Source organism: Rhincodon typus, chromosome 42, assembly GCF_021869965.1.
Source record: "Rhincodon typus isolate 14 chromosome 42, sRhiTyp1.1, whole genome shotgun sequence".
In the NCBI taxonomy this organism is placed as follows: domain Eukaryota; kingdom Metazoa; phylum Chordata; class Chondrichthyes; order Orectolobiformes; family Rhincodontidae; genus Rhincodon; species Rhincodon typus.
In genome coordinates this window covers 7921880-7936067 of record NC_063373.1, presented here as the reverse complement: position 1 = coordinate 7936067, position 14188 = coordinate 7921880, and the positions used below count along the sequence as shown (strand labels likewise).

The following is a 14188-nucleotide window of genomic DNA, read 5'->3' as shown; positions in this document are numbered from 1 at the left end:
TCATCCAGCTCTACACCTTGTTGTCTCTTTATGACATATGGATGGCTTTCATTCCTTGCTGGAGTGGGAGCATTTAAACAGAGCAACTCATACCAACAGAAACGTTTGTTACTTCTGGATTTCTATCAGGAACCCACAGTGAAGGATTGTTTTCTAAATTCTTTTACAGGATACTAAATTAGAAGTACTTGCAAACGCTAAACTCAAAAACAAACAGGGATGTACTACTGAGGCTTTATAAGGCTCTGGTCAGGCCACGTTTGGAGTATTGCGTGAAGTTGTGGGCCCCATTACTCAGGAAGGATGTAACAGCCCTGGAGCGGGTTCAGAGGAGGTTCACGAGAATGGTCCAGGAATGGAAAGCTGAACATATGAGGAATGTTTGAGGACTCTGGGACTATACTCATTGGAGTTTAGACGGACGAGGGAGGCTCTAATTGAAACTTTCAGAATACTGAATGGCCTGGACAAAGTGGATGTTGGGAAGATGCTTCCAGTGGTAGGAGAGTCTAGGACCGGAGGGCACAGCTTTAGAGTAAAGGGAAGACCTTTTAGAACGAAGATAAGGAGAAACTACTTCAGCCAGAGAGTGGTGAATCTATGGAATTCACTGCCACTGAAGGCTGTGGAAGCCAGGTCATTGAGTACATTTAAGACCGAGATAGATAGGTTCTTGATGATCAAGGGGATCAAGGGTTACGGGGAGAAAGCAGGAGAATGGGGTTGAGGAACTTATCAGCCATGTTTGAATAGCGGAACAGACTCAGTGGGCTGAATGGCCTAATTTCTGCTTCTGTGTCTTATGGTCAAATATTATTGTAAATACCTGACAGTCACTCAACGAATCAAAATCTGAACGCATCAACCTTTAAACATGGAACAATTAAGGTTTGTTCTGCTTGTAGGAAAAGATTTTCAATATTTGGAAGTACAGCAAGATTTGGAATTGGGAAATAATGAGGTGAATTTACAAATTGAGGTACTGCTGTCATTGGACAGAGTGATGGCTGTGAAAGGGTCATTGCGTGAGAAAGGACACAGTTCTGAATGATCTGAAGATTATAGATGTGAAATATGGTAGGCCAACAAGGAAACTGTCAGCACTGTGAAGCGTAGAGTCAACAGAGGAAAGGATTAGAGTTGCAAAACCAGTTTGGCTGAGACAAATGCAATTTTGGCGGTATTACAAAGGTGGATCCATTTTGACTTGACCCTCTTTCACACTCTGTTTCTTTCCTTTTATTGAGGTCAGACTAGGAGGCAAGTTCCTTTCCCAGAATCATAGATTCTACAGCATGGAAGCAGGCCACTTGGCCCATCGAGTCCACAACGACCCTCCAAAGAGCATCCCGCCCTCCCCAGCCAATTCCTGTAACTCCGTATTTCCATGGCTAGTCCACCTAGCCTGCATATCTTTGGACTGGAAAGACATTACCAAACCAGTGGGTTTTTATGACAGTCTGGCAGCTTTCATGGTCGTTTTTTTCATAGTCTCGTAGATTACCAGATTCTTTCAATTCAATTCTACAAATTTCTTTTGTTTCATTTTTGTTATCACTCACTCCTATATTTGTTTTAACTCAATTAAATAGGGTGTTTGAAAGGGAGGATTTGCAGTGAGAAAACTGACATGTGAAATCTGCATCACGCCAGGACCTGAATGTTTTTGGATTCTGAACATGGAAGCAGAAAGCACCGTTCACAATAGGGAGAAACCGTACACATGTTCTCTGTGTGGACGAGTCTTCAGCCATTCCTCTGGCCTGTCAAGACACAAGCTCAGTCACACTGGTGCGAAACCGTGGAAATGCGGGGACTGTGGGAAGGCATTCACATCACCTTCTGATCTGGAAAGGCATCGGCGCAGTCACACTGGGGAAAGGCCATTCACCTGTTCCGAATGTGGGAAGGGATTCAACCAGTTATCCAACCTGCTGCAACACCAGCAGGTTCACACTGATGAGAGACCTTTTAGATGTCCAGACTGTGGGAAGTGCTTTAAAAGGTCTTGGGACCTGATGTCCCATCAACGTGCCCACACTGATGAGAGACCATTCAGATGTTCTCACTGTGGGACAGGATTCAAGAAATCATATAATCTCACCTTACACCAGCGACTTCACACTGGGGAGAGGCCATTCATCTGCTCAGAGTGTGGGAAAGGATACACTCAATTGTGCAACCTGCAGACACACCAGCGAGTTCACACTGGGGCACGACCATTCACCTGCCCCGAATGTGGGAAGGGATTTACTCAGTCAGCCCACTTGTTAAGACACCAGCAAGTTCACAAGAAATCATGATGTTCAGATTTTGCTGTGAATCATGTCCAAGGTACAACCATGTTCTCTGGAATTTGTCTCTGCTAATGTAAATAGACCACAGTCTAGTTATGTATGTTAATATTTTGGATAAATTCAAATAAACCAGCTTTGTGCTGCCCACATAATGTGTCAAGTTTTTACGATCTATACCACAAGTTAGTTCCTTTTGAAGGGGCTGTCTGTCTACACTGTCTCCTGCATCCTCGCTACAATCCATAAATGCGAGGAGTTCATGGCGATTCTTTTGCCATTAACATTGAGACAAACTGATAGCTGCCTCTGCTACTTCCCTTCCTCCACTAGCCTACCAGGACAAATTGTCTGCAACGTTTTAACATGCAGACCCCTGAACATACATCTTCCTTTAGTTTCTCTCACATCTACTCTGATGACATCTGGTTGTCAGTTTGTCTACCTCCATTGACCCTATTCCAATTAAAGTGCTGATCACACAAAATTCCCACATTCTCTGATATTGTTAATGACTCTCTCTCTCTCCAGTCTCTGGCCCCTTCAAATCTGCCATCCTTAATCCCTCTTTGATAAATTATTTCTTGAACATCACTCCCATCCTCGAAACCGGTATCCATTCCCAACATCCTTTTTACCTAGAAAGTCCTTGACCATATTGATATGTAGAATCCCTACAGTGTGGATAAAGGCCAGTCTGCTCATTGAGTCTGCACCAGCCCTCCAGACTAAGCGCCCCATCCTTATCCCCACGCCCCTACATTTACCATGACTAATGCACCTAACCTGCACATCTTTGGGCACAGGAAGAATCTGCAAACTCCTCTCAGATGGTCGTCCAAGGCTGAAGTTGAACCTGGCTCCCAGGCGCTATGAGTCAGAGAGTCATTCGGCATGGAAACAGACCCTTTGGTCCAACCAGTCCGTGCCAACCATAATCCCAAACTAAACTAGTCCCACATGCCTGCACTTGGCCTATATTCATCCAAACATTTCTTATTCATGTACTTTTAAATGTTGTAACTGTAACCACTTCCATTACTTCGTCTGGAAGTTAACTCCCCACACAAACTACTCTTGTTAAAAAAAAGTCCACACTTCTTTTTTAAAACTTCCTCCTCTCCCCCTAAAAATACGCCCTCTCGTCTTGAAATCTCCCACCGTGGGGAAAAGACACCTACCGTTCAACTTATCTATACCCTTCATGATTTTGTAAACCTCCATAAAGTCACCTCTCAACCTCCCACGCTCCAGCAAAAAAGTCCCAACCTATCCAGCCTCTCCCTATAACTCAAACCCTCCATTTCTGGCAACATCCTGGTAAATCTCTTCTGAACCCTCTCTATCTTAATAATATCCTTCCTGTAACAAGGTGATCAGAACTGGACACAGTACTCCAGAAGAGGCCTCACCAATGTCCTGCACAACCTCGGCATAATGTCCTAACTCTTATACTCAAAAGATCTGAGCAATGAAAGCAAGCGTGCTAAATGCCTTCTTAACTTCCCTATATGTGATGCAAACTTCAAAGAATTATGTACCTTAACCCCGAGGTTCTACAACACTACAATAGTGCTAACCGCTAACACTTCCCAAATCCCTGCCCATTTTCCCAGAACTCAATATCTGAACCTCTCCAATTGTATGACTGAGGTAAACTCTTTTCATCCTTGAACTGGCTGCAGCCTTGGGCAAGGATAACTATGCCACTCCACATCAATAATTCTCTGCTGTCATCCCGCTGGGTGTGGCTGCTCTCAGAGTCATGGAGGACTGCAGCACAGAAAAAGACCCTTCAGCCCATCGAGCCTACACGAGCCAAAAAGCCAACTAACTACTTTAATCCCATTTTTCAGCAATGGAGCCATAAACTTGGCATCGCAAATGTACATCTAAATACTACTTCAATGTTATGAGGGTTTCTGCCTCTGCCAACTTTACAGTTGCAGAGTCCCATCACCCTCTGGGTGAACAACAATCTCGTCACATTCCCCCAAATCTCCCGCTCCTTACCTAAATCTATGCTCCTGGCCATTGATTACTCCACCAAGAGGAAGTGTTTCTTCACTCTACCCTGTCTACACTCTTCATAGTTTTATACATTTCAATTACATGCACTCTTAGTCTCCTCTGCTGGTGAAGGGTTTCAGCCTAAAACGTTGACTTGCCTGCTCCTCTGATGCTGTCTGACGTGCTGTGCTTTTCCAGCCTCACACCTATAGACTCCTCTGTTCATTGTGTATTCCTTTAACTTGCCTTGATGCCCAAATGCATTACCTCACACTTATCCAGTTAAAATTCAATTTGCCACTCACCAGCCCATCTATATCCTCCTGTAATCTAAGGCTATCCTCCTCACTGGTTACGTCCCCAACAATTTTCCTATCACCCACGCACTTACTGATCAACCTTTGCTACATTCAAGTCTAAATTGTCTATATAAACCGCAAACAGCAAGTTGTCCCAAGATTGATCTCTGTGGAACTCCATTGGACACAAGCTTCCAGTCACAAAAACACCCCTCCCTTTCTGCTCAGAGATGGTAGGATCTGCCGATGCTGGAGTCTGAGATAACAAGGTGTGGAGCTGGAGGAACACAGCAGGCCAGGCAGCAAAGGAGCAGGAAAGCTGACGTTTCAGGTCTGCACTGTTCTTCAGCTTTCTGCCACTCAAGCAATTCTGGATCCAATTTGCTGCATCTCCTTGGATTCATGGGCTAAGACGCTTGCTATCAGCCTTCCACGTGAGACATTATCAAATGCATTATCCTCATCTACACACCTGGTTACATCTTTGAAAACTTCAATCAATTTGACCAGATGGGACTTCTCCTTAATAAAACTTGTCTTGATTAATCCCTACCTCATCACTGCAGATTAATTCTGCGGGACAGAATTGCTTCCAATAGATTTCCCATGAGTGAGGTTAGATTGACTGGGCTACGATTTCCTGGTTCATCTGCCAGCGCACCTATTCCCAACAAGGAACTGAAAATTAATAGCAATGCCCCCATTATTGCATTCCCTTTCCTCACTTAACGCCTGGGATACATTTCATCCAGCCCCAGACATTTAACTAAGCCTGCCAGACTACTCAGAAACTCCCCTCTGTCTATGCTAACCTCTAAGTACATCACACTCCTCTCTGATTTCTATACACACATCTTTCCCCTCACTTGTGAATACTGACACAATGTATTAATTTGGAACCCTACCTATGTCCTCTGGCTCCATGCACAAATTACCACTATGGTCCTTAATGGACCACACTCTTTTCCTAGTTATCTTTTTATCCTGTACTTGTAAAATAAAAGTTAGAATTTTCCTTTATTTTACCTGCCATTACTCTTTCATGTCTGTTTTTGTTCTTCTGGTTTCCATTTGCACATTCTGGACTCCTGCAAGGCTTCTACTGTTTTGAGCCCTCTGTGTTTGCCATAAGCCTTCATTTTCTCTTTATCCGATCCTGTATATCTTTTGAAATCCAGGGTTCACAGGATGTGTTGGTCCTAACTTGATTTTGTTTGCTCCATCTTGGTTCAATTCTTCTTTGTCTAATTGTAGCTGGAGTCTCACCACCAAAGTCTTTACAGTTCCTGCTCGAGTTTGCTAAGAATCCAGCCTTGGGCTACTTTTATGCCTCATCAACAAGTTTGTCGCTGGGGAATGAAAACAAAATCGTCAGTCTTCCCAATGTTTAATTGCAGGAAATTTCTGCTCATTCACCACTGGATATCAGGGAAACAGACTGATCATGGAGCAACAGTTGAGAGGTGGTGGTGATGAGATGGAGCTGGGGGCTACCTGTGTACATGAGACAACTGTTTCCATTTGACACTGTTGATGAGGAATAAGAGAAGGCCAAATCTGGATCTCTTGGGCACCAGACGAAACTGTCGGAGCGAGAGACAGAGCCATTGCCAGTGAGATTTTGGCTCTGATTAGTCAGGCAAGAACGGAACCAAGAGAGAGCAGCCTCTCACCCAGCTGTTGCCTGTGGAGAGGTGTTGCATCAGAATGGCGTGGTCATCCTTATACAAGGCTGCAGTCAGGTTGACGGAGACGAATAGCATTTACCTCAGTCACAGTTAGACAGGCTGTCATTTATGACTTTATAGGAGAAACAACTCTCTCCAATGACCAGAAGGGTTCACGTATGGCATTCCAAGAAAGCTGCTCACGTACAATGTAGAGAAAGTGTGGTTGGAAACAGGGACACTATTTTGCAAGGATAGTGGGGTCGAGGGTTTGATTTTGAGGAAAAAAAAAAATGATGACAGGCTTGAAAGACAGGGGAACAGGGCCCGAAGAGGGAGATGCACATATGGAACGAGCTGCCAGAGGAAGTGGTGGAGACATGTACAATTACAACATTTAAAAGACAACTGGATGGGTATATAAATAGGAAGGCCTTAGAGGGATAAGGCCTTATGGGACAAATGCTGGCAAATGGGACTAGGTCAGATTGGGATGTCTGGTTATCCTAGACCGAAGGGTCTGCTTCCGCATTGTATGACTCTGTCAACAATGTGAACGAATATGGAGATGTTGGGTGATCAGTCTTTGATAAGAAAAGGATCAGTGGAGGGTCTCATGGAAAAATGACAATAGGAAAAGAGATTTCGGGGGAATGGCAGAGAACAAAGCAAAATGCAGGTTCAGGACTCTTTAGAGGCACTTTAGACTAGTGGAAAAACAGAGAAGCAGCTGATCGGTTTAGTGACAAAGGAAATTCTTGAATGAGCCAATGTGTTCGGCTGCAGACATTTCGTCACCCTGCTAGGTAACATCGCAGTGCGCCTCTGGTGAAGCATTGGTGTTAATTATATGCCTTGGTTTGCTGAGTTGATCGGTATTACTTCTGGTTCTGTTTTTCAGTGGCTTGTATACCGGGTTCAGTTCAATGTGGTCGTTGACGGAGTTCCTTTAGATTCATCAGTAGCTGTTGCAGGGTGGTTGTTGGTTTGTGGGCTACCCTGATAGCTCGGGGTCTGAGTAGTCTTGTGGTTGGTCATCTCTGACGTGTCCCTGACGTGCCTGGCCGTGTTGTATCTTCTTGTTGTGGTCTGTAGTGGAAATAACGGCGGATTGCACTTTTTGGGTATCCATTCCTTTTAAAAAACTCCATATAGGTGCTCCTGTTCTGCTTTGCACAATTCCAGGTTGCTGCAGTGTTGTGGCTCATTTGAATGATGTCCTGATGCAGCTCCATTTATGGATGTTGGGGTGGCTGCTGGTGTAATTAAGTATCTGGTCCATATGTGCGACTCTCTGTATAGCTAGTCTGGAGTTCCCGGTTGTTCTTACGTTCCACCATTACATCCAGGAAGGGTAGTCAGTTGTTGTTCTCTTCTTCTTTTGTGAGTTTTATTCTGGTGAGGATGTTGTTTTGTGTCACTGGGTTTCTTCTAGTCTTGTGCATTTGATAATCACGAAGGTGTCATCTACATAGCAGACCCAGAGTTGGGGTTGGATAGTGGAGAGCGCTGTCTGTTCTACCTTTGCACTACCGCTTCTGCCATCAGTCCTGATATTGGGGATCCCATCAGAGTTCCATTGATTTGTTTAAATATGTGGCTGTTGAAGGTGAAGTGAGTTGTGAGGCACAGATCCAGCTGTTTCAGGGCACTATCCTTGTTGATGCTGTTGGTGTCACGAGGTGCCTGATTCATCCAGCAGTGTGGCAATTGTCTCTTTTGCTGGCTCAATGTTTAGGGAATTAAATAGTGCTGTTACAGCAAAGGATATCATTATCTCATCCATTTCTATTCTGGTGTCCTTGATGATGTTGAGGAATTCTTGGGAGGAGTGGATGGAGTGAGTAGACAGACCACAACAAGTTACAACACAGCCACAAGGCTACTCAGACCCCTAGCTATCAGGGTAGCCCACAAACCGACAACCACCCTGCAACAGCTACTGACAAATGTAAAGGATCCCATTCCCACAACCATTAAAACTAATTTATTATACAAAATACCATGCAAGGACAGTGAGAAACATTACATAGGCCAAAACTGGAAGAAAACTGACAATAAGGATACACGAACACCAACTAGCCACCAAGAGACACAAACCAATTCTCACTGGTCTCAACACACACGGACAAAGAAGGACACAAATTTGACTGGGACAGCATATCCAGGGAATTCCTGGAGGCCTGGCATTCCAACCAGAACTCCAACAAACACACTGAACTGGACCCGATATACAAACCACTGAGAAACAGAACCAGAAGTAATGCCAACCACCCCAGCAAAGCGAGGCATATAAGTAACAAGCAGGACAGAACACCTACACTTCACCAGAGGCGCACTGACGATGTTACCTAGCAGGGTGACGAAACATCTGCAATCAAACACACCGGCTCAGCCACCGAGTCTGCAACCTCATCCACAACCCAAGCTACAAACCTTCTTTAGAGCGCCTTGAACATTTTGTTGGAGGTGAGGATGGGGGAAGACAGAAACGAGGGAGAAAGAAACAACTCATTATTGATTATTGACTTAACACAACACCCCACAATCTTAACACAGTTGATTTATCTCATTTTTATCTAGAATATTAATACTTATAACTGAGCTTATGTTTATGAGCATCAGCAGAAACAGACACCGATGAACAAGGTTCAATCCTTTATTAACTGCAAAATCCAGCCATTAATTGTGACTTTGCTGGTGTCTCAATAGGTTGGATGAATTAACGAAATTCTTCCCACACTTGGTGCAAGTGAATGGCCTTTCCCTGGTGTGAACTCGCTGGTGTTTAGTCAGGCTAGTCGACTGTCTGAATCTAGTCCCACAGACAGAACATGTGAATGGTCTCTCATCGGTGTGAACACGTCAATGGGATATCAGTTCCCAGGTTCTTTTAAAGCCGTTACCACAGTCTGAACATTTGAAAAGCTTCTCCTCATTGTGAACATGCTGGTGTTGCAGTAGGTGAGATGACTGAATAAATCCCTTCCTACATTCAGAGCAGGCAAATGTGAGCTCCGCCCATTGTGAGCTCTCTGGTGCACAGTGAGGTTGGATGAGTGCTTGAGCCAAGCCCCACAGTGAGAGCACCCGAAAGGTTCTCATCAGTGTGAACATATTAATGGGACATCATTTCCAAAGAACTTTTACAACACTTCCCACAATCTGGACATTTGAAAGGTTGATCGTCAGTGTGAACTCGTCGGTGTCTCAGCAGGTTGGAGGAATTAATAAATCTCTTCCCACACTCAGAGCAAGTGAACAGCCTTTCGTTGTTATGAACTTGCTGGTGCTTAGTCAGGCTGGACGATTGTCTGAAGCCAGTCCCACAGTGAGAGCACCTGAACGGTCTCTCGTCAGTGTGAACACGTTGATGGCTCATCAATTCCCAGGTACTTTTAAAGCCCTTACTGCAGTCTGGACATCTAAAAGGCCTCTCCCCACTGTGAACCCGCTGGTGTTGCAGGAGGTGAGATGACCGAATGAATTCCTTCCCACACTCGGAGCAGGTGAACGGCCTCTCCCCTGTGTGAACCCGCTGGTGCACGGTGAGATTGGATGAGTGCTTGAACCGAGTCCCACAGTGAGAGCACTTGAATGGTCTCTCGTCTGTGTGCACACGTTGATGGGACATCACTTCCCAAGAACTTTTACAACACTTGCCACAATCCGGACATTTGAAAGGTTTCTCGTTAGTATGAACTCGCCTGTGTCTCAGCAGGTTGGAGGAATTAACGAATCCCTTCCCACACTCTGAGCAAGTGTACGGTCTTTCCCCACTGTGAACTCGCTGGTGCTTAGTAAGGCTAGATGATTGTCTGAATCCAGTCCCGCAGAGAGGACACCTGAACGGTCTCTCATCAGTGTGAACACGTCGATGGGACATCAGTTCCCAAGTACTTTTGCAGCCCTTACCGCAGTCTGGACATTTAAAAGGCTTCTCCCCAGAATGGACCTGCTGGTGTTGCCGCAGGTGAGACGATCGTGTGAACCCCTTCCCACACTCGGAGCAAGTGAATGGCCTCTCCCCGGTGTGAACCCGCTGGTGTACAGTGAGGTTGGATGAGTGTTTGAACCCAGCCCCACAGTGAGAACACCGAAAAGGTCTCTCGTCGGTGTGAACGAGCTTATGGGACATCAATTCCCCGGAACTTTTATAACACTTCCCACAATCTGGACATTTAAAAGGTTTCTTGTCAGTGTGAACTCGTTGGTGTGCATGCAACTCATTGGAGCCGGCGAACCCTCTGCCACATTCAGAACAGTTGAATGGCTTCTCTCCAGTGTGAATGCGTTGATGTCTTTCCAGCTGAGATGGGTAATTGAATTCCTTAGCACAATCTCCACACTTCCATGGTTTCACCACATTCTGACTGCACTTATGCTTTGGCAAGCCAGATGATCGGCTGAATCCTCGTCCGCACATGGAGTCCGTGTACAGTTTCTCTTCACTGTGTTCAGTGCTAATTCTGTCCATGTTCACAATCCAATGGTATTGATCCCCACGTGATGTTGGTTTCAGCTTCCCAACTGCAATCCGTCCTTTCAAATACACACACACACTATCTAAATTAAAGTTAAAACAGAACAAAAATTGAGTGAGACAGAAACCACAAAGCAAAAATTGTGAGATCGTGCGGATTGAAATCTGCTAAGTTGTGGTACCAGCACTAGGAATAAGTAATCACGAAAGCTGTCTGATTGGTATAGAAACCAGAGTGGTTTGCCGCTGTCCTTCAGTCTGCCCACTCAGTCTGGACCTAAATAACAAGCTAGGCGGTATGGGAGGAGGCAGAGAGAGATAGAAAAAAAAAGTGATCAAAACTGAAAAATGTGGTGAATGGGATGAATGGCAATGATTTAATGTATCAACAATTCATCCAGAACTTTGACAGAATTTCCCTAACTCTCAGCCACCTGGAATGACAGGGTAGCAAATATCTGTAAACACCAATCAGCTACAGGCTCCCCTATTGGTCACATACTGCTCTGACTTGTCTGGCATTGAGTAAAGGATGAACAGAAACTCCTTTCAATTAAATGTTGGGAAAATCAAGTAATTGTCTTCAGAACCTGACATAAACTGCACTCCCTCACCACTGGCTCCATGCATAACTGTGGCGAAATATTTCACCCCAAGGCAAATTGCATCATCACCGCCTATTTCCACCTCAGTAATTAGAACAGCAAATGCTGGAAATGCAAGTCAGGAAAACAAAAAGAGTAAATACAGCATAGAACAGTACGGCACAGGGACGGGCCCTTCAGCCCACAATGTTTTACCAAACATGACGCCAAATTAAACTAATCCCTTCCGCCTGCCCTTAGTCCATATCCCTCCATTCCTTGCATATTTGTGTGCTTATCTAAAAGTCCCCAAACACCCCTATTGTGTCTGCCTCCACCACCACCTCTGGCAGCTCTAAATACTCTATAAAAACAACTTGTCCCTCACATCTCCTGTGAATGTTCCCGTTCACCTTAAATGCATGCCAGAATTAGACATTTCAAATACTTAGATCATGATTACCTTTCATTAGAACTAAGGAAGTAAAGAAATGATACAGGGTTTCAGCCAGTGGAAGAGGGAAGGCCTGCGATATGATGGAACCACCTCAGTGACATCTTGGTCACCTTTGCCTCAGGTGTTTCTGAGGCATTCAGCGACCACTGGACAGGACAATTCTGAACCCTTCCTATTTGATCTCCTAATAAACTTCTAGATATTTGGATCATCCAAAACTCAGCTGCCAATGTCTTTGTTCATGCCATGCTCCTTTTACTATCACCAGTTTGCTGATCTACAAAAGCTCTGGTTCATAGAATCAGAGATGTCACAGCATAGAAAAAAAGTCCCTTCATCAAGTCTGCACCACTTAAAACAACCAGCTAACTATTCTAATTTTATTTTTGAGCATTTGAGCAATAGCCTTGTGGACCGTGGCATTGCAATTGCACATTCAAACACAGCGAGTTTCAAATTCCCACCACACTCTGGTTAAAAAAAAACGTTCCTCACATGCCTCTAAACCAGCTGCCTTAAATTTAATCGGTGCATTTGGTCATTGATCCCTCCACCAAAGGTAAAATTTTCTTCCTGTCTATCTATAGTCCTTAGTTAATACGTCTCAATCATGTTTCAGAGATAGTAGGAACTGCAGATGATGGTGAATCTGAGATAACAAGGTGTAGAGCTGGATGAACACAGCAGAGGGTCGAGGCCCGAAACGTCAGCTTTCCTGCTCGGCCTGCTGTGTTCATCCAGCTCTACACCTTGTTATCTCAATCATGTTCCAAGTCGGTCGACTCTGTTCCATAGAAAACAACCCCAATTGAACAAAGCATAAACTCACGTCCTTGTCTTCCAACTCCTCCATCGTCATGCCTTATCTATATTTTGAAATCGTTTCTCCCAGAGAGAACAGACGAACCAATTTATTTAGGAGATAACAGGAACTGCAGATGCTGGAGAATCCGAGACAACAAGGTGCAGAGCTGGATGAACACAGCAGGCTAAGCAGCATCATAGGAGCAGAAAGGCTGACGTTTCGGGCCGAGACCCTTCATCAGAATTTACTTCCCCATTCACTGACCGACGATAGACATGTCCTGCTCAAGCCTATCACTCTTTCAGATCTTAATGTGATGTGTCTTTGGATTTTTCTTTCTGGAAAACCTTCTTATTTAACAGCCCATTAAAATGCTTACAATATAATCCCTGACTAAGAGTCCAGCTTAGAAATTCGGAGCAGACAAACAGTTCCCGATGTTTGAGTTTGCTGTATGTAAATCCATCGACACACGCGCCCTGCCCCCTATAAAGATGGCGACCGCGCACACATCCCGCAGAACATTACCCCCAACAAAGATGGTGGCATATGCCAGGCCCCCGCCGCCGTTTTCCTCTTTGGTACTAATGCTGAACCGGGAGTTTCTAACTCAGGCTGGTAGCCTACGTCAGGCACTTATGAAACCTTCCGGTCCACAGTGATTCCATTTCTCTCCCGTTTTCTGCTGTTTCATCCTAATTACCTTCTCCTTCACTTCCCGCACTCCACCAGGCTTCGATCGCAGCAGCACTGCGTCTCCGTAGGAATGTGGCCCCGATGTTTGATCACGCGCCGCACCACGATCCCCACACCCACATTCGTTCTGATTGGTTGGAGGCCATTTCCCGCCCCAGCCCCCGCCCCTTCCCTGCTATTGGCTTGGAGCTGCCGTCAATCACCGTTCCCCCGCCCCATTGTGAGCTGAAGCATGCGCATCGTTCTGGGTTTTCTTTGCTGCTTATTACCACGTCGAGGAATGAAGGTGCAAGTTAGTGCTGAGGTCGGGAAGAAATGTGTCCCAACCGTTTTCCTCCAATAGTTCAGAGCTCCTAGACACAGAACACAAGCTCCGGCAGGTTTCAGTTTCCAGTCTGAAAAAGACTGTGGTCATTTGTAGTCTGAGGATTTAAAATGTTTGGGAGAATCGGGAATATCACGCAATGTAAAGCAATAAGAACGTGCATTTATATGGATCATTTCACCTAGACGGAGGATAGAAAAGGGCCAGAATTGGAGGAGGGCAGGGAGTTCAGAGGGTCACGGCCTCGAGGACATCCCAAACACTGTCTGTCACGGAATTAGTGGCTGTTTCCATGGAGCTGCAAGTACAGCTCTGAAAATGGGACGATGCAGTTCATGAGCACAGCCATGCATGTGATGCTACTACATTAAACAGGATAACATTTACTGTTCTTCGTAGATTTACAACATGTAACTTATCTCCACCAAGCTGGTTCACAACAGTGGGAGCATTGATGTTGATGTGGGTCCATGATAGAGATGACGGAAAAAAGGAGACAGGGAAGTGGGACTTCAGCTCAAACAACTCTTCTCACCTTTTTAGCCCTCAACATCCAGATAGTACCCAA

The 14188-nt window shown here is 45.1% G+C and overlaps 2 protein-coding genes across 5 annotated transcripts in view; one reads left to right on the top strand and one right to left on the bottom strand.

Annotated features, from left to right (window-relative positions):
- The window catches only part of LOC109915886 (gastrula zinc finger protein XlCGF49.1-like), a 3273-nt gene extending 829 nt beyond the window's left edge, over positions 1-2444 (top strand). The window contains exon 2 of the mRNA XM_020515562.2: positions 1593-2444. Coding sequence (XP_020371151.2) covers positions 1680-2303 — 624 coding nt within the window. The 5' untranslated portion in view covers positions 1593-1679 and the 3' untranslated portion in view covers positions 2304-2444. The remainder of the gene's footprint in view (positions 1-1592) is intronic.
- A 3159-nt stretch (positions 2445-5603) lies between these two features.
- Positions 5604-13411, bottom strand: LOC125487536 (zinc finger protein 664-like). 4 transcript variants are annotated; one of them, XR_007265947.1, is made up of 2 exons: positions 13303-13368; positions 5604-5952 (listed from the first exon to the last, which is right to left on the bottom strand). XR_007265947.1 is itself a non-coding variant. In XM_048619230.1 (2 exons), exon 2 carries the CDS (start codon positions 10745-10747, stop codon positions 9389-9391), a length of 1359 nt encoding a protein of 452 aa, XP_048475187.1. In that variant the 5' UTR covers positions 10748-10836; positions 13303-13411; the 3' UTR covers positions 8916-9388. The 4 variants fall into 4 exon arrangements, 3 of the variants coding, with proteins under 3 accessions (XP_048475187.1, XP_048475189.1, XP_048475188.1); XM_048619230.1 differs by lacking the exon at positions 5604-5952 and adding an exon at positions 8916-10836 and having other exon boundaries at positions 13303-13411; XM_048619232.1 differs by lacking the exon at positions 5604-5952 and adding an exon at positions 8916-10836 and having other exon boundaries at positions 13128-13343.
- Between the last annotated feature and the right edge of the window lie 777 nt (positions 13412-14188).